General features: G+C 54.4%; 4 protein-coding genes across 4 annotated transcripts in view; 2 read left to right on the top strand and 2 right to left on the bottom strand.

Annotated features, from left to right (window-relative positions):
• pex5lb (peroxisomal biogenesis factor 5-like b) overlaps positions 1-475 on the bottom strand; it is a 23861-nt gene extending 23386 nt beyond the window's left edge. Inside the window, exon 1 of the mRNA XM_056410477.1 lies at positions 461-475. Within this exon, the coding sequence (XP_056266452.1) occupies positions 461-475 (15 nt within the window). The remainder of the gene's footprint in view (positions 1-460) is intronic.
• sft2d3 (SFT2 domain containing 3) lies at positions 463-3781 on the top strand. Its single transcript, XM_056410584.1, has one exon. It carries the CDS (start codon positions 1397-1399, stop codon positions 2051-2053), a length of 657 nt encoding a protein of 218 aa, XP_056266559.1. The 5' UTR covers positions 463-1396; the 3' UTR covers positions 2054-3781.
• Positions 3782-4306: 525 nt separating this feature from the next.
• Positions 4307-25691, bottom strand: wdr33 (WD repeat domain 33). Its single transcript, XM_056410593.1, has 21 exons — positions 25527-25691; positions 21928-22151; positions 21423-21502; positions 21245-21349; positions 21073-21168; positions 13650-13801; positions 11629-11726; positions 9831-9957; positions 9553-9707; positions 8816-8894; positions 7911-8021; positions 7753-7847; positions 7595-7681; positions 7113-7252; positions 6846-6989; positions 6182-6757; positions 6060-6111; positions 5633-5987; positions 5378-5538; positions 4884-5048; positions 4307-4817 (listed from the first exon to the last, which is right to left on the bottom strand). The coding sequence occupies exons 2-21, from the start codon at positions 22133-22135 to the stop codon at positions 4669-4671; spliced, it is 3135 nt and encodes a 1044-aa protein (XP_056266568.1). The 5' UTR covers positions 22136-22151; positions 25527-25691; the 3' UTR covers positions 4307-4668.
• LOC130190889 (myb protein-like) overlaps positions 25473-26362 on the top strand; it is a 24612-nt gene continuing 23722 nt past the window's right edge. Inside the window, exon 1 of the mRNA XM_056410476.1 lies at positions 25473-25652. Within this exon, the coding sequence (XP_056266451.1) occupies positions 25473-25652 (180 nt within the window). The remainder of the gene's footprint in view (positions 25653-26362) is intronic.

Genomic DNA, 26362 nt, shown 5'->3' with positions numbered 1-26362 from the left:
AGATGGAGACAGACAGGTAGATGCAGACAGACAGGTAGATGGAGACAGACAGGTCGATGCAGACAGACAGGTCGATGCAGACAGACAGGTCGATGCAGACAGACAGGTAGATGGAGACAGACAGGTAGATGCAGACAGACAGGTAGATGGAGACAGACAGGTCGATGCAGACAGACAGGTCGATGCAGACAGACAGGTCGATGCAGACAGACAGGTAGATGGAGACAGACAGGTAGATGGAGACAGACAGGTAGATGGAGACAGACAGGTAGATGCAGACAGACAGGTCGATGCAGACAGACAGGTCGATGGAGACAGACAGGTCGATGCAGACAGACAGGTCGATGCAGACAGACAGGTCGATGCAGACAGACAGGTCGATGCAGACAGACAGGTCGATGCAGACAGACAGGTCGATGCAGACAGACAGGTAGATGCAGACAGACAGGTAGCCGCTCACCTGGACCTGGTACATGTCTCTGCCGGTCCTCCCCCCAGGGCGCCGCTTGGAGCTGCAGCCGCCAGCAGTGCTCCACAGCCCGGCTGCGCCGCGCCGACCCGCGCCCTCTCTCTCCCGCGGCTCTTAGCGCTCAACCCGCCGCCAGATGACGCGGATGCCCCGGTCGGTGGTCCCGGTTCCCGGTCGGTCGGTGGTCCCGGTTCCCGGTAGGTCGGTGGTTCCGGTTCCCGGTCGGTCAGTCCAGCCTGTCCGATGTCAAAGCACACACACGCCACTGGATCCGGATGTGGTCCTGCTCCGCTCCGCTGGAGGCGGGACGACAATAAAGCCGAGCCGAGTAAAGCCAAGCCGAGTAAAGCCGAGCAACAAAACAAGTCTTCCTTTCATATCAGATCATATATATTTATGGAACAACAGAACCTTTTATTGTGTCTATTTTAAACCAATCAGTTGTCTTTAAGTCTGATCAATCATGAGTTCAGACCTCAGGTTATGATGAACACGTTTCATTATTGTTTAAACAGATAAAACAATTTCTGTTCATAAACTAACACATATAATATAGTTATATTAATATTATGTTGCTAATATTTTAATACCTAAGCGACACAAATCAGTTCTACTGTTGTATTTTATTTTGAAAGCAGGATTGCATCCCCCGGAAGTGAGGGCTGATGAACAGCTGCGGGATCAGAACATCCCATAATGATCAGAACAAATTGTAAAGTAAACTTTTTTATTCACTTATTTTCTGAGGCCCGGTTCCAACCGAGCCGTGGACCGGTACCAGGCCGCGGCCCGGGGGTTGGGGACCGCTGCTCTAGGATACTGGACCTGGTCCTTAATACACGTTAGAGTCCTCTAGGGGGAAGCAGAGCGCAGCCAGAGGTGCAGAAGAAGAAGAAGCAGAAGAAGAGGAGGAGGACTTCCTCCGTCATGGCGGAACTGAACCGACAGCTCCAGGAGTATCTGGCTCAGTCCAAAGGCGGCGCCGCCAGAACCAGCTCCCAGTCCAGCTCCAGCACCGCGGTGGACCTGGGCGACTCGGAGCCGGTCTCGAGAAACTGGTTCGGGCGGTGGTCCAGTCCGTGGTCCGGGAGCCAGAGCTCCAGCAGCTTCGCCTGGCCCTGGTCGGCCGAACCGGACCCGTGTCTGCCGGGCGTGGGCCGTCGGCAGCGGCTCGTGGCCTTCTGCGCGTGCGCGGTGTTCTCCCTGCTGTGCTTCGGGCTGTCCGCGCTCTACGCGCCGCTTCTGCTGCTCTACGCGCGCAAGTTCGCGCTGCTCTGGTCGCTCGGTTCGCTGTTCGCTATTGCGGCCGCCGCGGTACTTCGCGGGCCCAGCCGACTGTTCGCCGGCCTGCCCACCTCCCCCGGGGCCGCCGCCTACCTGTGCGCTCTCGCGGGGACCCTGTTCGCCGCGCTGCGCCTCCACAGCACCGCGCTCACCGCGCTGGGCGCCGCGCTGCAGGTCGCGGTCATCGCCGGATGCGCGGCGTCGCTGCTGCCCGGAGGGGGCGCGGGGATCCGCTTCATGGGGGGCGTGGCGGCGGCGGCCATCAAGAGGACCGTCAGCGGCAAGACCACGCCCATCTGACGTCACCGGACGGGGACTATCAGCGGCCCAGAGGACCAATCCGCTGCTGATATTAATTATCAGAGGACCAATCAGCTGCTGGTATTGATTATCAGAGGACCAATCAGCTGCTGGTTGAACTGTGAACATGTTTGTGTGAGTCAACAAAGTTTAATAAGTAAATAAAGAACTAAACTATGGTTTGATCTGTGACCTCTGTGGACCAGTGGCGGTTCGTCCATAGGGGGCGCTAGTGCGCCGCCCCTCTTAAAATTTGGAGATGAAAAAAAAAGAAGAAAAATAAATAAAAAAATCCTGTCAAAAAACATATGCCAAATCATTTAAATAGTAAATATACCGTGTTGACGCGTTAAATGTGTGTGGGAGACCGTAAGCCCCTGTCAACAACCACTTAAGTTAATGTGAAAAAATATAATATATCGCCATTATCACGGAGAGAAGCCCCTCCCCTTTTTCGGGGCGCTGGGCTAACGTGTGTGTACGGCATCGATACAACATTTCAGTGGTTTTGGCAAAGACCGGCTTCACATTGGCGGATGAAACCGGGAATCTTGGGGCGCACAAATGTGCGCACGCGATTGGATTATTCGGCAGATCAGGGACCCGTATGTTCCCTCAGCCCATAGAGCAGTGTTGCCAGGTCCGCGGTTTTCCTGCGGAATCGGGCCACTTTTGAAGTGTTGCGCGGGTTGAATTTTTTGTCCTTGGTTCGGGTAGACCTATTTTGCATGCAAATTACATGAATATCTTTAAATAAAAATCCATATTTTAAATGAAATAATTTATTCATACCCAAATCCTACCAAACTGACTCCAGATCAGCACGTACACATTTTATTTATGATAATATACTGTATCTAATTACACAAGGCCATTTTAGGACCTAGGTGAAATAACTTGAGGGAAAACTGCTTTTAATGCTGGCAAACTAAACATATGTTGTTACTTTGTAGATATTACAATACATTTGGCAATGATAGCAATGCTGTTGGACTTTAAAAGCAGTGTATATGGTTTGGCACGGGCATATTTTGAGTTCTGATATTGGGCTGGGTTTTGGGCTGGTTTTGATTGGCCATTGGGCTGGTTTTGTCACACAGACCTGGCAACCCTGCTCACAATGGTTTTATATTGCTGAGGGTGAGTTGAGTGAAAAACGATGTTGCACTATTTTGGCTATATTCTTTTATAAAATTAACCGTTTATGTTACATACAGTAATGGTCGCAAATACGATCACGGCGTCCAGCTGTCGTGTCATTTAGACCGTCAACATATACGTTTGGTGGCGGTCTCATTGAGCCACTTTGGCACCGTTTGTTTAGCTACATCCGGTCGCCCCGATGTATATTTTCCTTGTGTAAATTGTGTTTTGCGTGTCTAGGAAGTGGAAGTGCAGAGACAGATCAGAAGGCAAATGTGTGTGTTCTGTTGTCTTCTGCAGGTATGTGTTTCCCTTTTGTTCAAAGTTAGAATTTTCTCTGTTTCTGCTGAAATGACTCGCTCATGTAGTTATTTATTTTGTCCATTAGGGGTCTCTGTTTTCCCTTGTATGTTACATGTCATGGTTTTTGATGAGAATTGTTATTATTTAGATTTAATGTGGTCCTGTCTTCCATGGACAATGGTTTTATTTTGCTGAGGGAAGTGGAAGTGCAGAGACAGATCAGAAGGCAAATGTGTGTGTTCTGTTGTCTTCTGCAGAATAAATAAGTGCTGGGAAAATCCACCATCTGAGCCGACTTCTTCCATGCCCGTTCCACATCTGTAACATCTGCTCTGAACCTCTTTCATGTGAGGGTGAAACTCTTTTATTTTGCAAACCTCTAAAACCCAACCCAATGTTTCTTAAAGCTGCTCTGAACCTCTCATGCCCAAAGTTACAGTGTGTTGATAGTTGTTGTTGGACCGTGTTGAGCACGCTGTGTTCTTGAAATAAAGCTTTGGTTTTTACAATATTCTACTCAAAACCTCTTTTCTTCTCATTGTTGAGTGATATTTAAACCGCGTCGCCCAACTGCGCCCCCCCAAAAAAAAAATTCACCAGCCGCCACTGCTGTGGACACGCACACACAGAGACACACACGGAGAGACACACACACAGAGAGACACACACACACAGAGACACACACAGAGAGAGACACACACGGGATCTCGTGAGGATGACCACGTCCTCATCCTCCTGACGTCTGGTTCTACTATTTGATCACCTTTGTTGAGCGGCCCGGTCCCCACACACACACACACACACACACGAAGTGTGAATCTTTATTGTTCACCTGGGTGAAAACACAAAAACATAGAAATCTTTTACAAAAGCAACCAGACGCAGTGACTCTAAAGAAAAGAGACGATGATGATTCTCTACAATATGTTACATTAAAATCCTCGTTGCTCCGCTCCGGAGCAACGAGGAGACCCGAATGGCTCCCAGGACCAATCAGAAGACCCGAATGGCTCCCAGGACCAATCAGAAGACCCGAATGGCTCCCAGGACCAATCAGAAGACCCGAATGGCTCCCAGGACCAATCAGAAGACCCGAATAGCTCCCAGGACCAAAAGTTTCTCTCGGGGTCTGTTCTCCGGTCTTGGGGGGGCGGGGTCACGGGACTTTTTCACCGGCCCCGGCCGCCCCCCCTCGGCAGCCCTCTGGGCGCCGGTCCTCCCCTCCTCGGCACAGGTCCGGGTCCCCCAGGAGCCCATCCGCCTCGCCCGCCTCGCCCCAGGGGCCCGTAGCCCCCGTCCTCCCTCTGGGGGGCGCGTCCTGAAACAAGAACACAAGCCTTCAGGAGCGGTTCTACCGGCGGACCCAGACCCGGTCCGGACTCACCTCCCTCGGCTCCGGGGGACTCTCGCTCCCGGGGGTCTCCGGTCCCCGGGCCGTCCTGCCACGGCCGCTTCCGGGGGGGCAGAGACGCCATGTCCATCCCCTGGAGGGAGGCGGAGCGCTCGCGGCCGGCCGGGGACGAGCCGTCGTCACGGTGACCGTCGTGCCCTACGGACAGGAAGACCGCCACAATAAGAGGGAGGCGAGACCGCCACAATAAGAGGAAGACGAGACCGCCACAATAAGAGGGAGGCGAGACCGCCACAATAAGAGGAAGGCGAGACCGCCACAATAAGAGGGAGGCGAGACCGCCACAATAAGAGGGAGGCGAGACCGCCACAATAAGAGGGAGGCGAGACCGCCACAATAAGAGTAAGACGAGACCGCCACAATAAGAGTCTGCAAATAAATGCCATTGTGGACTCAAATGCTGATTCCATTGAGACAGTTGACCCTGAGACTCTTTGTGAACACTAGGGGAGACTAGGGGCCCTCACCTCCTCTGGGCGGCGCTCCTCCTCGGGGAGGCCTCCCCCGGCCCCCCGCGTTGTCCCAGCCCCTCCCCGGCTCCTCGGGGCCGTCGAAGGCCTCCTCCTGGCTGCCGTACTCGTCGGGGTAACCTCTAGCTCCGGGCCGGCCGGGACCTCCTCCCCTGAACCTGAACCCAGGGAGTCCAGTTCAGATCTAGACAGACCCCCAGAGGTCTAGACAGACCCCCAGGGGTCTGCAGGTGTCAGTGTGTCGGGGCTCACCTGTCATCTCTGCGTCCTCTGAAATCTCCTCCAGCGAACCTCTCTTCGGGGCCCCAGTTCCCTACGTTGCCCCCCCCCGCTCCCGCTCCCGCTGCTGCTCCTCCTCCTCCTCCTCCTCCTCCTCCCCCTCCCCCTCGGTGTCCAGCCCCCCGGTGGCCCCCTCCCCCCCCCTGGTATCCTGGTCTCCAGTTCTCCTCTCTGCTGTGGAAGTCTTGTCCTCCATCAAAGTCCTGCGCTCCTCTCCGGCCCTGCTGGTTGTCTCCCCAGTAAGAACCTGAGCCCTGGTCCGGGCCCCCAGGGCCCTGCCGGTCTGTAGGGCCCATGTGGTGGTTGTTGGGCGGTGGTCCCCGGGGGTCTGAGGAGAGTCAACAGAGGGGTCAGCTGTGTGTTCAGAACCCTGAGACCTGCTCTGGAGGGGACGTGGTACCTTTGCTGCTGGGCCCCTGCGGCCCCATCCCGTGCATCATCGGCCCCGAGTTCTGAAAGACCAGACCACATTTACAGGCTGCTCTCTGGGGGCCCGGTACGACCGGTCGGCCGTGGACTCACCTGGTGCTGCATGTATGGGGGTCCTTGGATGTTCCCTTGGGCCCCCTGCACGTTACCTGGAGGCCCATGCAGCCCCCCCGAGGGCCCCTGCATGTTGCCCATCCCATAGTTGTTTGGCACATTGCCGTGTGTCCTGGGTGGGGGCCCCATCATCCCACCCTGAGGGCCCATGATGTTCCCCTGAGGTTGCATCATGCCCCCCTGAGATAGAGGACCCTGAGGATCCCGTGGTCCCATTCCTCGAGGAGGGGGCCCCATCATCCCACCATGGGGCCCTTGCATCCCTCGGGGTCCCAAGCCATGAGGACCTTGGGGCCCGATATTTCTCGGCGGACCCGGGTGTCTCTGCATGTCTGGTGGGCCCCCCTGGTGAGACTGGGGTCCAGAGGGTGGCCCCATCTGTCCCTGGGACATGAAAGGAGGCTGCATGCCTCCGGGGCCCATCGGAGGCCCCATCTGCTGAGGAGGCATGTTAGGAGGGAAACCTTGCTGGCCTCCAGGGAAGGGGGGCATGGCGCCGGGGCCCTGGGAGGGCCCCAAGTTCCCATCGGTGTTCATCCGGTCCATCTTCATCTGCTGAGGGAGAGGAAGACAGATCACATGAGTACAGCATGGTGGTCTCCTGGAGGCCCCTCCACCAGGGTCTGGGGGTCTGGGGACTCACCTCCAGCAGCATGGGGTTGCTGTACATCTCCTGCTCCATCTCAGACTGACTTTTCTTTTTGCCGTCCACTTTCTGCTCCACCTTCCGGTCTTTGCCCAGATCTCCACCAGGGGGCATCATGGGCACTTTGTTCTCCGCCCAGGCCTGAGGGAGGGAGGGGGGGGAGGGAGGGAGGGAAGGAGAAGGGAGGGGGGGATGGAGGGAGGGAGTCAGTGCTCTCCCGTTCCTCAGCCCTGGTTCAGAGGGAGCCCTTCAAGGTGAGCTCACCTGTTGGAACTGTGCGGGGATGGGCTTGGCGTAGGGGACCTTCTTCTGGGGGACCTTCTTGGTGTCCTTGCCCATGACCTCGTCCATCCCCCAGTCCAGACCAGGGATGGACATCTCCACCTCAGGGGCCGACTCCTTACCTGAGACCACAGGGGTCACTTCATTATGTAATGTGTCCTGCTACGTCATTAATGTTACTGTGTAGACGTACCCCGACCCCTGAGGGACCCCTACTGACCCCTGAGGGACACAGAGGTACCTGTCAGGGGCTCCTTAACTGACCCCTGAGGGACACAGAGGTACCTGTCAGGGGCCCTTAACTGACCCCTGAGGGACACAGAGGTACCTGTCAGCGGCCCCTTAACTGACCCCTGAGGGACACAGAGGTACCTGTCAGGGGCCCTTAACTGACCCCTGAGGGACACAGAGGTACCTGTCAGCGGCCCCTTAACTGACCCCTGAGGGACACAGAGGTAACCTACTGCTCTGCTCCTGCTCCATGGCGGCCTTCAGCTGCTCCGGGATGCCCATCCCCGGGATGGAGGCCATGTTGTTCAGGTCGATGTCGTCTGAAACGCACAACACGCGACCGTCAGCAGCTGTGACATCACATCTCTACCCCTCTGTGATTGGTCCTCACCGTACTCCATGCCGTCCTCTGACATTCCCGGCAGCAGGTTCAGGTTGTAGCGGTCCCTCATCTTGTCCCCGGGTCGGTTCCTGGTCCAGAACTTACTGCAACAGAGACCAGGTGAGGAACACGAACACACACGAACACACGAACACACACACACACACCTGGTGTGGTCGTTGGAGCCGGAGCACAGGATGTGGCCCAGCGGGTGCCAGGCCAGACTCCAGATCATCCCCTCGTGAGCCATCTCCATCCCGCCAACCTCCTTCTCCACCCTGAGGACCACAGGACACTCAGACCACTACACCTGGTTCAGTGGTCCTGGACCCTGGTGGTCCTGGTCCTGTAGGTGAGACAGACCCTGGTGGTCCTGGTCCTGTAGGTGAGACAGACCCTGGTGGTCCTGGTCCTGTAGGTGAGACAGACCCTGGTGGTCCTGTTCCTGTAGGTGAGACAGACCCTGGTGGTCCTGGTCCTGTAGGTGAGACAGACCCTGGTGGTCCTGGTCCTGTAGGTGAGACAGACCCTGGTGGTCCTGGTCCTGTAGGTGAGACAGACCCTGGTGGTCCTGGTCCTGTAGGTGAGACAGACCCTGGTGGTCCTGGTCCTGTAGGTGAGACAGACCCTGGTGGTCCTGTTCCTGTAGGTGAGACAGACCCTGGTGGTCCTGGTCCTGTAGGTGAGACAGACCCTGGTGGTCCTGTTCCTGTAGGTGAGACAGACCCTGGTGGTCCTGGTCCTGTAGGTGAGACAGACCCTGGTGGTCCTGGTCCTGTAGGTGAGACAGACCCTGGTGGTCCTGTTCCTGTAGGTGAGACAGACCCTGGTGGTCCTGGTCCTGTAGGTGAGACAGACCCTGGTGGTCCTGGTCCTGTAGGTGAGACAGACCCTGGTGGTCCTGGTCCTGTAGGTGAGACAGACCCTGGTGGTCCTGGTCCTGTAGGTGAGACAGACCCTGGTGGTCCTGGTCCTGTAGGTGAGACAGACCCTGGTGGTCCTGGTCCTGTAGGTGAGACAGACCCTGGTGGTCCTGGTCCTGTAGGTGAGACAGACCCTGGTGGTTCCTTACCCGGTGTGCCAGAAGAGCAGAGAGCCATCAGAGCCTCCGCTGGCAAACAGACCTTCATGGACAGGATGCCAGGCCACAGCTGGGGACACACACATCGTTAGTCCCCCTCCACCACCCCGTGGTCTACCTGTGGACAGGTGCTCACTAGTCCCCCTCCACCACCCCGTGGTCTACCTGTGGACAGGTGCTCACTAGTCCCCCTCCACCACCCCGTGGTCTACCTGTGGACAGGTGCTCACTAGTCCCCCTCCACCACCCCATGGTCTACCTGTGGACAGGTGCTCACTAGTTCCCCTCCACCACCCGTGGTCTACCTGTGGACAGGTGCTCACTAGTCCCCCTCCACCACCCCATGGTCTACCTGTGGACAGGTGCTCACTAGTCCCCCTCCACCACCCCGTGGTCTACCTGTGGACAGGTGCTCACTAGTCCCCCTCCACCACCCCGTGGTCTACCTGTGGACAGGTGCTCACTAGTCCCCCTCCACCACCCCGTGGTCTACCTGTGGACAGGTGCTCACTAGTCCCCCTCCACCACCCCATGGTCTACCTGTGGACAGGTGCTCACTAGTCCCCCTCCACCACCCCATGGTCTACCTGTGGACAGGTGCTCACTAGTCCCCCTCCACCACCCCGTGGTCTACCTGTGGACAGGTGCTCACTAGTCCCCCTCCACCACCCCATGGTCTACCTGTGGACAGGTGCTCACTAGTCCCCCTCCACCACCCCGTGGTCTACCTGTGGCCTCCTTCTTGTGTCCTCTGAACACCTGCAGCTCCTCCTTCAGGTTCCTGATGTCGAACAGTTTGCACAGGTGGTCCCGGGAGGCCGTCAGCAGCCAGTTGCCGTTGAGGTTCCACTTCACCTCCATCACCGTGTTCTTGTGGGCGTGGCTGAGGAGACACTTCATTAAGGACTACATGCTCAGAGACCTCCAGGAGGTCCTGGTCTGGGTTCTACACGCTCAGAAACCTCCAGGAGGTCCTGGTCTGAGTTCTAGTCTCTGGAGGACTCACAGTGTGGCCAGACTCTGTCCCGTCTTGGGGTCCCAGAACTTGATCGGCTGCTGGCTGTCTTTGCTGCCGGAGACCACCAGACCCTTAGTGGGGTGCCAGTCCACACACTTCACATCAGCACCGTGACCTGCCGACACACACACACACACACAATAAGGGTCTCTGTCCATGCACAGGCCTAATATATATATAGACATATACACGTGTATATATATATACATATACACACATACATATATATGCATACAGTGCATCCGGAAAGTATTCACAGCGCTTCACTTTCCACATGTTGTTATGTTACAGCCTTATTCCAAAATGGATTAAATTCATTATTTTCCTCACCATTCTACACACAAAAACCCAGAATGACAAAGTGAAAACTGTTTTTTGCACATTGATTAAAAATAAAGAAGGAAAACACAACGTGTCCAGAAGTCTTCACAGCCTTTACTCAACACTTTGTTGAAGCACCTTTGGCAGCAGCTCCAGCCTCAAGTCTTCTTGGGTCTGACTCCACAGCGGGGCTCACCTGTTTCTGGGCAGCTTCTCCCATTCTTCTTTCAGAACCTCTCCAGTTCCATCAGGCTGGATGGGGAGCGTCGGTGCACAGATGTTCAATGGGCTTCAGGTCCGGCTCTGGCCTCTCCAGGACCTTCAGTCCTGAAGCCACTCCTTTGTGACTGGGCTGTGTGCTGTTGGCAGAGGAGCCGTCGCCCCGTCTGAGGTCCAGAGCATGTTTCATCCAGGAGGTCTCTGCATTCATCCTGACTCCCAGTTCCCCCCCAGCATGATGCTGGAGGGATGCTGTTGGTGAGGAGCAGTGCCTGGTTCCTCCAGACATGACGCTGGCATTCAGGCCAAAGAGTTCAATCGGTTTCTTCAGACCAGAGAATAGTTTCTCATGGCTGAGAGTCCTTCAGGTGCTTCTTGGCCAACTCTAGGCGGCCGTCATGTGCTTCTTCTTGAGGAGGGGCTTCCGTCTGGCCTCTCCCAAACAGGCCTGATGTGTGGAGCGCTACAGACGGTTGTCCTTCTGGAAGGTTCTGTTCAGAGAGCAACGCTGGAGCTCTGTCAGAGGGACCATGGGGCTCCTGGTGGAGCTCTGTCAGAGGGACCATGGGGCTCCTGGTCCCCTCCCTGACGAAGGCCCTTCTCCCCGGTCGCTCCGTCTGGGCGGCTCTAGGACGAGTCCTGCTGGCTCCAAACCTCTCCATGTCCGCCTGATGGAGGCCTCTGGGCTCATTGGGACTTTACATGCTGCAGACATCGGTCCCCTTCCCACATCTGAGCTCCATACATTCTGTCTCGGAGGTCTGGAGATAATTCCTTGAACTTCATGGCTTGGTTTCTGCTCTGATATGCAGTCAACTGTGATACCTTCTAGAGACAGGTGTGTTCTCAGTCATGTCCAATCAGCTGAATGGAGCACAGGTGGCCTCCAATCCAACATCTCAAGGACGACCAGTGGAAACAGGACCTGAGCTAAAGGCTGTGAAGACTTCTGGACATGTTATGTTTTCCTTCTTTATTTTTAATAAATGTGCAAAAAACAGTTTTCACTTTGTCATTCTGGGTTGTTGTGTGTAGAATGTTGAGGAAAATAATGAATTTAATCCATTTTGGAATAAGGCTGTAACATAACATGTGGAAAAAGTGAAGCGCTGTGAATACTTTCCGGATGCACTGTAGATATGTGTGTGTATATACACACACGTGTATTAATATGTATATACACACATGTATACATATACACGCGTGTATATGTATATATATATATATCTGGTGACCTCAGGTGTACCTCGGAGGATCCTCTCCTCGTGGCAGCGCATGAAGTCCCAGATCCTCACGGTGCCGTCATCGGAGCAGGTGGCAAATTTATTATCTGTTGGAGAAAAGCTGGAGAACACAAGCAGAGTGTCACCACGGTGACGGGTGAGGACGGTCACCACGGTGACGGGTGAGGACGGTCACCACGGTGACGGGTGAGGACCATCTAGTGAGACCGTGCTGAGAACAGCAGGGATGTCTAAATTGTCTGAAACACCAACAAACAGGAAGTTCAGTCTGATCAGGCACGAGCCAACAGATCCCCCGTGTATAAAACGTTGTGCTAAGCTAGGCTAACCGTTTCCTCCGTATTCCAAATGTTGTGCTAAGCTAGGCTAATCATTTCCTCCGTATTCCAAACGTTGTGCTAAGCTAGGCTAACCGTTTTCTCCGTATTCCAAACGTTGTGCTAAGCTAGGCTAACCGTTTTCTCCGTATTCCAAACATTGTGCTAAGCTAGGCTAACTATTTTCTCCGTATTCCAAACGTTGTGCTAAGCTAGGCTAACCGTTTCCTCCGTATTCCAAACGTTGTGCTAAGCTAGGCTAACTGTTTTCTCCGTATTCCAAACGTTGTGCTAAGCTAGGCTAACTGTTTTCTCCGTATTCCAAACGTTGTGCTAAGTTAGGCTAACCGTTTCCTCCGTATTCCAAACGTTGTGCTAAGCTAGGCTAACCGTTTCCTCCGTATTCCAAACGTTGTGCTAAGCTAGGCTAACCGTTTCCTCCGTATTCCAAACATTGTGCTAAGCTAGGCTAACCCTTCTCCCTACTTCTAGGTGTCAGAAACCCTTCTCCCTACTTCTAGGTGTCAGAAGGCTCTTGACCCCACGGACGTCTCCGGTGCCTCAGTTCACTTCAGTTTATTTGTAGAGCCCAATTTCACAAATGTGTCAGAGTGCTTTACAATCTCCAGACATCCCTGACCTTTGACCTCACATGGGATCAGGAACTCCCAAACAGCCCTTCAGGGGGACCAGGAGCCTCCTCTCAGGACGGCGCTGCCCGCGAACCGAGGGAGACGCCATGGCGGCTTTATTGTGGATGTTTCGAAATGTTTTTTTATTCTAACCAGTAAACAGGAAGTGAGCATATTTGGAATGAGGAGTGACGTAGAGACCTGTCAATCACCTGTTAGCCCCGCCCCTAAAGCCTCCCCTGCTTTATGGTCTGTGACTCTAAACGATGACGTCATGCCGAGTTGAACTAGAGACTGAGACGTGTTGACATGTTGACCGAGGAGACGAGGAGCAGGACGTCGTCACGCCAACAACACCTGGCATGCAGACCCAGAGACGCACATCAACGCGGCCATGTGCACCGTTAGCATCGCAGCGTGCTAACGGGAGACCAGCGGAGACGAAGGAAACGCTCGTCTCAAACTCAGAACATGGAAAACACACGAGCACTAGCTAACGCCATGTTTAATGCTACACGCTAGCAGACAGCTGGCTAGTTAGGTATCGTACGCCACCATGTTTAATGCTACACGCTAGTGGACAGCTGGCTAGTTAGCTATCGTACGCCACCATGTTGAATGCTACACGCTAGCAGACAGCGAGCTAGCTTGTGCCACCATGTTTAATGCTACACCGGTTACAGGAGGGCAAGCTAACTAGCTACCAATGTCCTCACTTTGCCACTGAGGACTCGGGTGTGCTGCTCATGATGACATCACTGCACATGGTGGTCATGTGACATCTCTGGCCTGACGGGGCAGTGATGTCATCATGTCTAACGGAGTCTGCCTCACAACGAGTGACGGGCTGTTCACTCTCCAGGTGCATCATGGGAGATGTCATGGGCCTAAAGGCTGTGTCTTGTGTCGACGTGTTGAAGTCAAACCTTTATTTAAACACCTACGTTGAGCCCAGCAGTCTTTATTCATTTTATTGATCCTGATCAGACTTTATTGATTATCTCCTCTCAGCCAAACCACGGGCCAGAAGCTAACGATCAAGACTACACAGAGAGAGAAGGAGACGGTATCAACCTGGCTTCCCTAATGGCCTCCTTGTGGGCCTGGAACATCTTCACGTTGTTCATGTTGGACTGCCAGTACTTCACATAGCCGCCGTGGTCCGCCGTCAGCATCCACATGTCGTTGTGAGACCACGTCATGGCCCGCACCGGGCTGTCATGGGCCTGGAGGACAGGAGGACATGAGGGTGTGAACACATGAACACATGAGGGCGTGAACACATGAACACATGAGGGGCGTGAACACACGAACACGTGAGGGGCGTGAACACATGAACACGTGAACACATGAGGGCATAAACACATGAACACATGAGGGGCGTGAACACATGAACACGTGAGGGGCGTGAACACATGAGGGGCGTGAACACATGAACACGTGAGGGGCGTGAACACATGAACACGTGAGGGGCGTGAACACATGAGGGGCGTGAACACATGAACACGTGAGGGGCGTGAACACATGAGGGGCATAAACACATGAACACATGAGGGGCGTGAACACATGAACACGTGAGGGGCGTGAACACATGAACACATGAGGGGCGTGAACACATGAACACGTGAGGGGCGTGAACACATGAGGGGCGTGAACACACGAACACGTGAGGGGCGTGAACACATGAACACGTGAGGGGCGTGAACACATGAGGGGCATAAACACATGAACACATGAGGGGCGTGAACACATGAACACGTGAGGGGCGTGAACACATGAGGGGCGTGAACACATGAACACGTGAGGGGCGTGAACACATGAACACGTGAGGGGCGTGAACACATGAGGGGCGTGAACACATGAACACGTGAGGGGCGTGAACACATGAACACATGAGGGGCATAAACACATGAACACATGAGGGGCGTGAACACATGAACACGTGAGGGGCGTGAACACATGAGGGCGTGAACACATGAACACATGAGGGGCGTGAACACATGAACACGTGAACACATGAACACGTGAGGGGCGTGAACACATGAGGGGCGTGAACACATGAACACGTGAACACATGAACACGTGAGGGGCGTGAACACATGAACACGTGAGGGGCGTGAACACGTGAACACATGAACACGTGAGGGGCGTGAACACATGAACACATGAGGGGCGTGAACACGTGAACACGTGAGGGGCGTGAACACATGAGGGGCGTGAACCCATGAGGGCGTGAACCCATGAACACATGAGGGGCGTGAACACATGAACACGTGAGGGGCGTGAACACATGAACACGTGAGGAGCGTGAACACATGAGGGGCGTGAACACATGAGGGGCGTGAACACATGAGGGGCGTGAACACATGAACACATGAGGGGCATGAACACGTGAACACATGAACACATGAGGGCGTGAACACGTGAACACATGAGGGCGTGAACACGTGAACACATGAGGGGCATGAACACATGAGGGCGTGAACACACGAACACATGAGGGGCATAAACACATGAGGGGCGTGAACACATGAACACGTGAGGGGCGTGAACACATGAGGGCGTGAACACATGAACACATGAGGGGCGTGAACACATGAACACGTGAGGGGCGTGAACACATGAACACGTGAAGACATGAGGGGCATAAACACATGAGGGGCGTGAACACATGAACACGTGAGGGGCGTGAACACATGAACACGTGAAGACATGAGGGGCATAAACACATGAGGGGCGTGAACACATGAACACGTGAGGGGCGTGAACACATGAGGGCGTGAACACATGAACACGTGAGGGGCGTGAACACATGAGGGGCGTGAACACATGAACACATGAGGGCGTGAACACACGAACACGTGAGGGCGTGAACACACGAACACATGAGGGCGTGAACACACGAACACATGAGGGGCGTGAACACACGAACACGTGAGGGGCGTGAACACACGAACACGTGAGGGGCGTGAACACACGAACACGTGAGGGGCGTGAACACACGAACACGTGAGGGCGTGAACACACGAACACATGAGGGCGTGAACACATGAACACATGAGGGGCGTGAACACATGAACACGTGAGGGGCGTGAACACATGAACACATGAGGGGCGTGAACACATGAACACGTGAGGGGCGTGAACACATAAACACGTGAACACATGAGGGGCATAAACACGAGGGGCGTGAACACATGAACACGTGAGGGGCGTGAACACATGAGGGCGTGAACACATGAACACATGAGGGGCGTGAACACATGAACACATGAGGGGCGTGAACACATGAGGGCGTGAACACATGAGGGGCGTGAACACATGAGGGGCGTGAACACATGAACACATGAGGGGCATAAACACATGAACACATGAGGGGCGTGAACACATGAGGGGCGTGAACACATGAGGGCGTGAACACATGAACACATGAGGGGCATGAACACATGAGGGGCGTGAACACATGAACACATGAGGGGCATGAACACATGAGGGGCATGAACACGTGAACACATGAACACATGAGGGGCATGAACACATGAGGGCGTGAACACATGAGGGCGTGAACACATGAGGGGCGTGAACACATGAGGTGCATGAACACGAGGGCGTGAACACATGAACACATGAGGGCGTGAAAACATGAACACGTGAGGGCGTGAACACATGAACACATGAGGGCGTGAACACATGAACACGTGAGGGCGTGAACACATGAACACATGAGGGCGTGAACACATGAACACATGAGGGCGTGAACACATGAACACATGAGGGCGTGAACACATGAGGGCGTGAACACATGAACACGTGAGGGGCGTGAACCCATGAACACATGAGGGCGTGAACACATGAGGGGCATAAACACATGAACACATGAGGGCGTGAACACATGAACACGTGAGGGCGTGAACACATGAACACGTGAGGGCGTGAACACATGAACACATGAGGGCGTGAACACATGAGGGGCATGAACACATGAGGGGCGTGAACACATGAACACGTGAGGGGCGTGAACACATGAGGGGCGTGAACACATGAGGGGCATGAACACGTGAACACATGAGGGGCATGAACACATGAGGGGCGTGAACACATGAACACCTGAGGGGCGTGAACACATGAACACATGAGGGGCGTGAACACATGAGGGGCGTGAACACATGAGGGCGTGAACACATGAGGGCGTGAACACATGAACACATGAGGGCGTGAACACATGAACACATGAGGGGCGTGAACACATGAATACATGAGGGGCGTGAACACATGAGGGCGTGAACACATGAGGGCGTGAACACATGAGGGGCGTGAACACATGAACACATGAGGGGCGTGAACACATGAATACATGAGGGGCGTGAACACATGAGGGACGTGAACACATGAGGGGCGTGAACACATGAGGGACGTGAACACATGAGGGCGTGAACACATGAGGGCGTGAACACATGAGGGGCGTGAACACATGAACACATGAGGGGCGTGAACACATGAATAGATGAGGGGCGTGAACACATGAGGGCGTGAACACATGAACACGTGAGGGGCGTGAACACATGAATACATGAGGGGCGTGAACACGTGAGGGGCGTGAACACATGAATACATGAGGGGCGTGAACACGTGAGGGGCGTGAACACATGAATACATGAGGGGCGTGAACACGTGAGGGGCGTGAACACATGAATACATGAGGGGCGTGAACACGTGAGGGGCGTGAACACATGAGGGCGTGAACACATGAACACGTGAGGGGCGTGAACACATGAATACATGAGGGGCGTGAACACATGAATACATGAGGGGCGTGAACACGTGAGGGGCGTGAACACATGAATACATGAGGGGCGTGAACACGTGAGGGGCGTGAACACATGAACACATGAGGGCGTGAACACATGAGGGCGTGAACACATGAACACATGAGGGCGTGAACACATGAACACATGAGGGCGTGAACACATGAGGGCGTGAACACATGAACACATGAGGGCGTGAACACATGAGGGCGTGAACACATGAGGGGTGTGAACAGGGGCGGTTTACCTGAGGCGCCATGAACACATGAGGTGCAAACACTGCTGGGCAGTTTTTAACACATGACCCGTGAGGGGCATGAACACATGACCCGTGAGGGGCATGAACACATGACCCGTGAGGAGCATGAACACATGAACCGTGAGGAGCATGAACACATGAACCGTGAGGAGCATGAACACATGACCCGTGAGGAGCATGAACACATGACCCGTGAGGAGCATGAACACATGACCCGTGAGGGGCATGAACACATGACCCGTGAGGGGCATGAACACATGACCCGTGAGGAGCATGAACACATGAACCGTGAGGAGCATGAACACATGAACCGTGAGGAGCATGAACACATGAACCGTGAGGAGCATGAACACATGACCCGTGAGGGGCATGAACACATGACCCGTGAGGAGCATGAACACATGAACCGTGAGGAGCATGAACACATGAACCGTGAGGAGCATGAACACATGACCCGTGAGGGGCATGAACACATGACCCGTGAGGATCATGAACACATGACCCGTGAGGAGCATGAACACATGACCCGTGAGGAGCATGAACACATGACCCGTGAGGGGCATGAACACATGACCCGTGAGGAGCATGAACACATGAACACATGAGGATCATGAACACATGACCCGTGAGGGGCATGAACACATGACCCGTGAGGAGCATGAACACATGAACACATGAGGATCATGAACACATGACCCGTGAGGGGCATGAACACATGACCCGTGAGGAGCATGAACACATGAACCGTGAGGAGCATGAACACATGAACCGTGAGGAGCATGAACACATGACCCGTGAGGAGCATGAACACATGAACACATGAGGGGCATGAACACATGAACACATGAGGATCATGAACACATGACCCGTGAGGGGCATGAACACATGACCCGTGAGGAGCATGAACACATGACCCGTGAGGATCATGAACACATGAACCGTGAGGAGCATGAACACATGAACCGTGAGGAGCATGAACACATGACCCGTGAGGATCATGAACACATGAGGGGCATGAACACATGACCCGTGAGGGGCATGAACACATGACCCGTGAGGAGCATGAACACATGACCCGTGAGGAGCATGAACACATGACCCGTGAGGAGCATGAACACATGAACCGTGAGGAGCATGAACACATGACCCGTGAGGAGCATGAACACATGACCCGTGAGGATCATGAACACATGACCCGTGAGGAGCATGAACACATGACCCGTGAGGAGCATGAACACATGACCCGTGAGGAGCATGAACACATGACCCGTGAGGATCATGAACACATGAACCGTGAGGAGCATGAACACATGAACCGTGAGGAGCATGAACACATGACCCGTGAGGAGCATGAACACATGAACCGTGAGGAGCATGAACACATGACCCGTGAGGATCATGAACACATGACCCGTGAGGAGCATGAACACATGAACCGTGAGGAGCATGAACACATGACCCGTGAGGATCATGAACACATGAACCGTGAGGAGCATGAACACATGACCCGTGAGGATCATGAACACATGACCCGTGAGGAGCATGAACACATGACCCGTGAGGAGCATGAACACATGAACCGTGAGGAGCATGAACACATGACCCGTGAGGAGCATGAACACATGAACCGTGAGGAGCATGAACACATGACCCGTGAGGAGCATGAACACATGAACCGTGAGGAGCATGAACACATGACCCGTGAGGAGCATGAACACATGACCCGTGAGGAGCATGAACACATGAACCGTGAGGAGCATGAACACATGACCCGTGAGGAGCATGAACACATGACCCGTGAGGAGCATGAACACATGACCCGTGAGGAGCATGAACACATGACCCGTGAGGAGCATGAACACATGACCCGTGAGGAGCATGAACACATGACCCGTGAGGATCATGAACACATGAACCGTGAGGAGCATGAACACATGACCCGTGAGGATCATGAACACATGAACCGTGAGGAGCATGAACACATGAACCGTGAGGAGCATGAACACATGAACCGTGAGGAGCATGAACACATGACCCGTGAGGATCATGAACACATGACCCGTGAGGAGCATGAACACATGACCCGTGAGGAGCATGAACACATGACCCGTGAGGAGCATGAACACATGACCCGTGAGGAGCATGAACACATGACCCGTGAGGAGCATGAACACATGACCCGTGAGGATCATGAACACATGACCCGTGAGGAGCATGAACACATGACCCGTGAGGAGCATGAACACATGACCCGTGAGGAGCATGAACACATGACCCGTGAGGAGCATGAACACATGAACACATGAGGGGCATGAACACATGACCCGTGAGGAGCATGAACACATGAACCGTGAGGAGCATGAACACATGACCCGTGAGGAGCATGAACACATGACCCGTGAGGAGCATGAACACATGACCCGTGAGGAGCATGAACACATGAACCGTGAGGATCATGAACACATGAACCGTGAGGAGCATGAACACATGAACCGTGAGGAGCATGAACACATGAACCGTGAGGAGCATGAACACATGACCCGTGAGGATCATGAACACATGAACCGTGAGGAGCATGAACACATGAACCGTGAGGAGCATGAACACATGAACCGTGAGGAGCATGAACACATGACCCGTGAGGAGCATGAACACATGAACCGTGAGGAGCATGAACACATGACCCGTGAGGAGCATGAACACATGAACCGTGAGGAGCATGAACACATGACCCGTGAGGAGCATGAACACATGACCCGTGAGGAGCATGAACACATGACCCGTGAGGATCATGAACACATGAACCGTGAGGAGCATGAACACATGAACCGTGAGGAGCATGAACACATGAACCGTGAGGAGCATGAACACATGACCCGTGAGGAGCATGAACACATGACCCGTGAGGAGCATGAACACATGACCCGTGAGGAGCATGAACACATGAACCGTGAGGAGCATGAACACATGACCCGTGAGGAGCATGAACACATGAACCGTGAGGAGCATGAACACATGACCCGTGAGGAGCATGAACGCATGACCCGTGAGGAGCATGAACGCATGACCCGTGAGGAGCATGAACACATGACCCGTGAGGATCATGAACACATGACCCGTGAGGATCATGAACACATGAACCGTGAGGAGCATGAACACATGAACCGTGAGGAGCATGAACACATGACCCGTGAGGAGCATGAACACATGACCCGTGAGGAGCATGAACACATGACCCGTGAGGAGCATGAACACATGACCCGTGAGGATCATGAACACATGAACCGTGAGGAGCATGAACACATGAACCGTGAGGAGCATGAACACATGAACCGTGAGGAGCATGAACACATGACCCGTGAGGATCATGAACACATGAACCGTGAGGAGCATGAACACATGAACCGTGAGGAGCATGAACGGGGAGGTTTACCTGTAGAATGGTCTCAAAGTTGAAGGTGAGTCCGTTCCACAGGGTGAACTCTCCGCTGGAGGCTCCAGTGACCAGGCGCCGGCCTTCAGGAGTCCACTGGAGACAGGAAGTGCAGTGAGTCGCCGCGAGACAATAAAACCACTTCAAAGCAGGTCCGAGCTGAAGGACTTACCCGGATCACAAATACGGGGCACTTGACCTTGTTGGTGGAGGTTCTGACGAACTTGGTGGTGACGGCGTTCATGGGGTTGTTGCACATGCCCACAGGAGGCACCAGCTGAGGAGCACACACACACACATGAAGCAGAGCGCCGGCAGGCGCCGCACAAGGCCCCGCTCCCTGGACTCACGTCGTTGTAGCAGCCGGCGTCCGGCTGCAGGGAACCGGTCAGTCGATGGTCAGGGCGGTCAGAGACCGGGTCAAACAGAGCTGGGTCAGAGACCGGGTCAGAGACCAGGTCAGAGCGCGGGTCAGGGACCGGGTCAGGGACCGGGTCAGAGCGCGGGTCAGAGCAAGGGGCAGGGACCGGGTCAGAGCGCGGGTCAGAGACCGGGTCAGGGCGCGGGTCAGAGACCGGGTCAGGGCGCGGGTCAGAGACCGGGTCAGGGACCGGGTCAGAGCGCGGGTCAGAGCGCGGGTCAGGGACCGGGTCAGGGACCGGGTCAGAGCGTGGGTCAGAGACCGGGTCAGGGCGCGGGTCAGAGACCGGGTCAGAGACCGGGTCAGGGACCGGGTCAGAGACCGGGTCAGAGATCGGGTCAGAGCGCGGGTCAGGGACCGGGTCAGAGCGCGGGTCAGGGACCGGGTCAGAGCGCGGGTCAGGGACCGGGTCAGGGCGCCCGGAGCCTTCTGGCTCACCTCCAGGTGTCTGACGACAGACGGGTTGTAGTCGATGGTCTTGCGGTTCACGGCCTTCCTCATGCGCTTGCCGTCGAAGGTGAGCTGCTGCATGGCCTGCTGCTGGGCGAAGTCCGGCCTCTTGTAGAACACCTGGCGCGGCGCCTGGTGCTGGAAGCGCGGCATGTGGAAGAAGCGCTGCGGCGAGCTGATGTCCGTCGCCATGGTGACCTGCTGAAACCTGCAGGCCGGGAGACCGGGCGGTGAGCTCACTGTGACATACGGCACCCACCAGGACTGTCCCTTTAAGAGTCAACTGACATGACAGAGCTCACGGAGTGGTGCACTGTCCCTTTAAGAGGCAAGCTCACCCTCCAGTTACACAGATGACATCATATAAGCATTATAAACACGCTGTGTCACTACGGGGTAATCGTGCTCCTCTGGGGGTAATCGTGCTCCTCTGGGGGTAATCGTGCTCCTCTGGGGGTAAACGTGCTCCTCTGGGGGTAAACGTGCTCCTCTGAGGGTAAACGTGCTCCTCTGGGGGTAAACGTGCTCCTCTGAGGGTAAACGTGCTCCTCTGGGGGTAAACGTGCTCCTCTGGGGGTAAACGTGCTCCTCTGGGGGTAAACGTGCTCCTCTGAGGGTAAACGTGCTCCTCTGAGGGTAAACGTGCTCCTCTGAGGGTAAACGTGCTCCTCTGAGGGTAAACGTGCTCCTCTGGGGGTAAACGTGCTCCTCTGGGGGTAAACGTGCTCCTCTGGGGGTAAACGTGCTCCTCTGAGGGTAAACGTGCTCCTCTGAGGGTAAACGTGCTCCTCTGAGGGTAAACGTGCTCCTCTGAGGGTAATCGTGCTCCTCTGAGGGTAAACGTGCTCCTCTGAGGGTAAACGTGCTCCTCTGAGGGTAAACGTGCTCCTCTGGGGTAAACGTGCTCCTCTGAGGGGTAAACGTGCTCCTCTGAGGGTAAACGTGCTCCTCTGAGGGTAAACGTGCTCCTCTGGGGGTAAACGTGCTCCTCTGAGGGTAAACGTGCTCCTCTGAGGGTAAACGTGCTCCTCTGGGGGTAAACGTGCTCCTATGAGGGTAATCGTGCTCCTCTGGGGGTAAACGTGCTCCTCTGAGGGTAAACGTGCTCCTCTGGGGGTAATCGTGCTCCTCTGAGGGTAAACGTGCTCCTCTGAGGGTAAACGTGCTCCTCTGGGGGTAAACGTGCTCCTCTGGGGGTAAACGTGCTCCTCTGGGGGTAATCGTGCTCCTCTGGGGGTAATCGTGCTCCTCTGAGGGTAAACGTGCTCCTCTGAGGGTAAACGTGCTCCTCTGAGGGTAAACGTGCTCCTATGAGGGTAAACGTGCTCCTCTGGGGGTAAACGTGCTCCTCTGAGGGTAAACGTGCTCCTCTGGGGGTAAACGTGCTCCTATGAGGGTAAACGTGCTCCTCTGAGGGTAAACGTGCTCCTCTGGGGGTAAACGTGCTCCTCTGAGGGTAAACGTGCTCCTCTGAGGGTAAACGTGCTCCTCTGGGGGTAAACGTGCTCCTCTGAGGGTAAACGTGCTCCTCTGAGGGTAAACGTGCTCCTCTGAGGGTAAACGTGCTCCTCTGGGGGTAAACGTGCTCCTCTGAGGGTAAACGTGCTCCTCTGGGGGTAAACGTGCTCCTCTGGGGGTAAACGTGCTCCTCTGGGGGTAAACGTGCTCCTCTGGGGGTAAACGTGCTCCTCTGGGGGTAAACGTGCTCCTCTGAGGGTAAACGTGCTGCTCTGGGGTAAACGTGCTCCTCTGGGGTAAACGTGCTCCTCTGGGGTAAACGTGCTCCTCTGGGGTAAACGTGCTCCTCTGGGGGTAAACGTGCTCCTCTGGGGCTAAACGTGCTCCTCTGGGGCTAAACGTGCTCCTCTGGGGCTAAACGTGCTCCTCTGGGGCTAAACGTGCTCCTCTGGGGGTAAACGTGCTCCTCTGAGGGTAAACGTGCTCCTCTGAGGGTAAACGTGCTCCTCTGAGGGTAAACGTGCTCCTCTGGGGGTAAACGTGCTCCTCTGGGGGTAAACGTGCTCCTCTGGGGGTAAACGTGCTCCTCTGGGGGTAAACGTGCTCCTCTGGGGTAAACGTGCTCCTCTGGGGTAAACGTGCTCCTCTGGGGTAAACGTGCTCCTCTGGGGTAAACGCTCCTCTGGGGTAAACGTGCTCCTCTGGGGTAAACGTGCTCCTCTGGGGGTAAACGTGCTCCTCTGAGGGTAAACGTGCTCCTCTGAGGGTAAACGTGCTCCTCTGAGGGTAAACGTGCTCCTCTGAGGGTAAACGTGCTCCTCTGAGGGTAAACGTGCTCCTCTGAGGGTAAACGTGCTCCTCTGAGGGTAAACGTGCTCCTCTGAGGGTAAACGTGCTCCTCTGGGGGTAAACGTGCTCCTCTGAGGGTAAACGTGCTCCTCTGGGGGTAAACGTGCTCCTCTGAGGGTAAACGTGCTCCTCTGGGGTAAACGTGCTCCTCTGGGGGTAAACGTGCTCCTCTGGGGGTAAACGTGCTCCTCTGAGGGTAAACGTGCTCCTCTGAGGGTAAACGTGCTCCTCTGGGGGTAAACGTGCTCCTCTGAGGGTAAACGTGCTCCTCTGAGGGTAAACGTGCTCCTCTGAGGGTAAACGTGCTCCTCTGGGGGTAAACGTGCTCCTCTGAGGGTAAACGTGCTCCTATGAGGGTAAACGTGCTCCTCTGGGGGTAAACGTGCTCCTCTGAGGGTAAACGTGCTCCTCTGGGGGTAAACGTGCTCCTCTGAGGGTAAACGTGCTCCTCTGGGGGTAAACGTGCTCCTCTGAGGGTAAACGTGCTCCTCTGAGGGTAAACGTGCTCCTCTGGGGGTAAACGTGCTCCTATGGGGGTAAACGTGCTCCTCTGAGGGTAAACGTGCTCCTATGAGGGTAAACGTGCTCCTCTGAGGGTAATCGTGCCTCTGAGGGTAAACGTGCTCCTATGAGGGTAAACGTGCTCCTATGAGGGTAAACGTGCTCCTCTGAGGGTAAACGTGCTCCTCTGAGGGTAAACGTGCTCCTATGAGGGTAAACGTGCTCCTCTGAGGGTAAACGTGCTCCTATGAGGGTAAACGTGCTCCTCTGGGGGTAAACGTGCTCCTATGAGGGTAAACGTGCTCCTCTGGGGGTAAACGTGCTCCTCTGGGGGTAAACGTGCTCCTCTGGGGGTAAACGTGCTCCTCTGGGGGTAAACGTGCTCCTCTGAGGGTAAACGTGCTCCTCTGGGGGTAAACGTGCTCCTCTGGGGATAAACGTGCTCCTCTGGGGGTAAACGTGCTCCTCTGAGGGTAAACGTGCTCTCTGGGGTAAACGTGCTCCTCTGGGGTAAACGTGCTCCTCTGGGGTAAACGTGCTCCTCTGGGGTAAACGTGCTCCTCTGGGGGTAAACGTGCTCCTCTGAGGGTAAACGTGCTCCTCTGGGGGTAAACGTGCTCCTCTGAGGGTAAACGTGCTCCTCTGGGGGTAAACGTGCTCCTCTGGGGGTAAACGTGCTCCTCTGAGGGTAAACGTGCTCCTCTCCGTGTTGTTGTGATAAATGGCGGCCCGGTGCTTCACCGCCAGCGCCGCGCTGCCGCTGAAGGAAACTCACCCGCAAACGGCGCCGCGCAGTCGGCTGTCTCGCGGCGGCCTAGCGGTCGCGGGCTGGGATCCTCCGGGAAGACTTCCTCCGAACAAACATGGACGTCTCACACGCTACTCAACTGAACTGAAGGCGGTTTGTAGCTTCAGCCACCTGCGGACTCCATCGTGACGCCTCTTCTTCTCGGCCTGCAGCAAGGCATGCCGGGAGATTCTCACAACGGGCGGGAGAGCCGGCGACAGCCCGCAAAGGCTTCTGGGAAACTAGTTTTTACCGTGGCGAAAGAAAATCACAAACCAAACGGTTAATAAAGTACAGTTTCAGAGTATATTTGTTCTTATATGCCTGCGGATACATTCATATATATAAATACGTAAAATCACACGTTTAATCCTACTATACATAATAATTAAATACATATATGTTCATTAAAATGAATTGAATCAAACAAAATAGAAGCGTAGAGTACATTTGACATATCTCTGACAAACCGTTTCATGGACATAAATCGACCATTTGAAAGAGATGCTTTATTAGTTTTCATTTCAAGTGTTTTCGTTTATAAATAGTCTTACATTTCATTCAAGCTTGAGCAGAGCTACAAGCTTCTGTATTGTTTTGTTTTTTCGAAGCTGAGTTATTTTATTAAGTAATAAAAAATGAATACAACTAAGTGACATATTTTATTAATAAATGACTAAATCAATGAATAAACAAGTGACTTATTTTATAACAAAATAAATAAATTACTAAATCAATGAATAGATAAGTGACTTCTTTTATCAAAAAATAAATAAATGACTAAATCAATCAATAAACAAGTGACTTATTTTATTAAAAAATAA

This window comes from Pseudoliparis swirei, unplaced genomic scaffold (assembly GCF_029220125.1).
Source record: "Pseudoliparis swirei isolate HS2019 ecotype Mariana Trench unplaced genomic scaffold, NWPU_hadal_v1 hadal_25, whole genome shotgun sequence".
Taxonomy (NCBI): Eukaryota; Metazoa; Chordata; class Actinopteri; order Perciformes; family Liparidae; genus Pseudoliparis; species Pseudoliparis swirei.
Note: the sequence above shows the minus strand (reverse complement) of the source record. Positions and strands in the feature narration are given on the sequence as shown.

Bases quoted from the DNA above. Each gene is read 5' to 3' on its own strand.
- sft2d3 (XM_056410584.1), top strand. From the start codon at position 1,397: ATGGCGGAACTGAACCGACAGCTCCAGGAGTATCTGGCTCAGTCCAAA.
- wdr33 (XM_056410593.1), bottom strand. From the start codon at position 22,135: ATGGCGACGGACATCAGCTCGCCGCAGCGCTTCTTCCACATGCCGCGC. The intron at 6,990-7,112 runs GTGAGCTCACCT...TCCCTCCCTCAG, and splicing joins TCCCCGCACAGTTCCAACAG to GCCTGGGCGGAGAACAAAGT. The intron at 5,049-5,377 runs GTGAGGGCCCCT...TCCTGTCCGTAG, and splicing joins AGGAGCGCCGCCCAGAGGAG to GGCACGACGGTCACCGTGAC.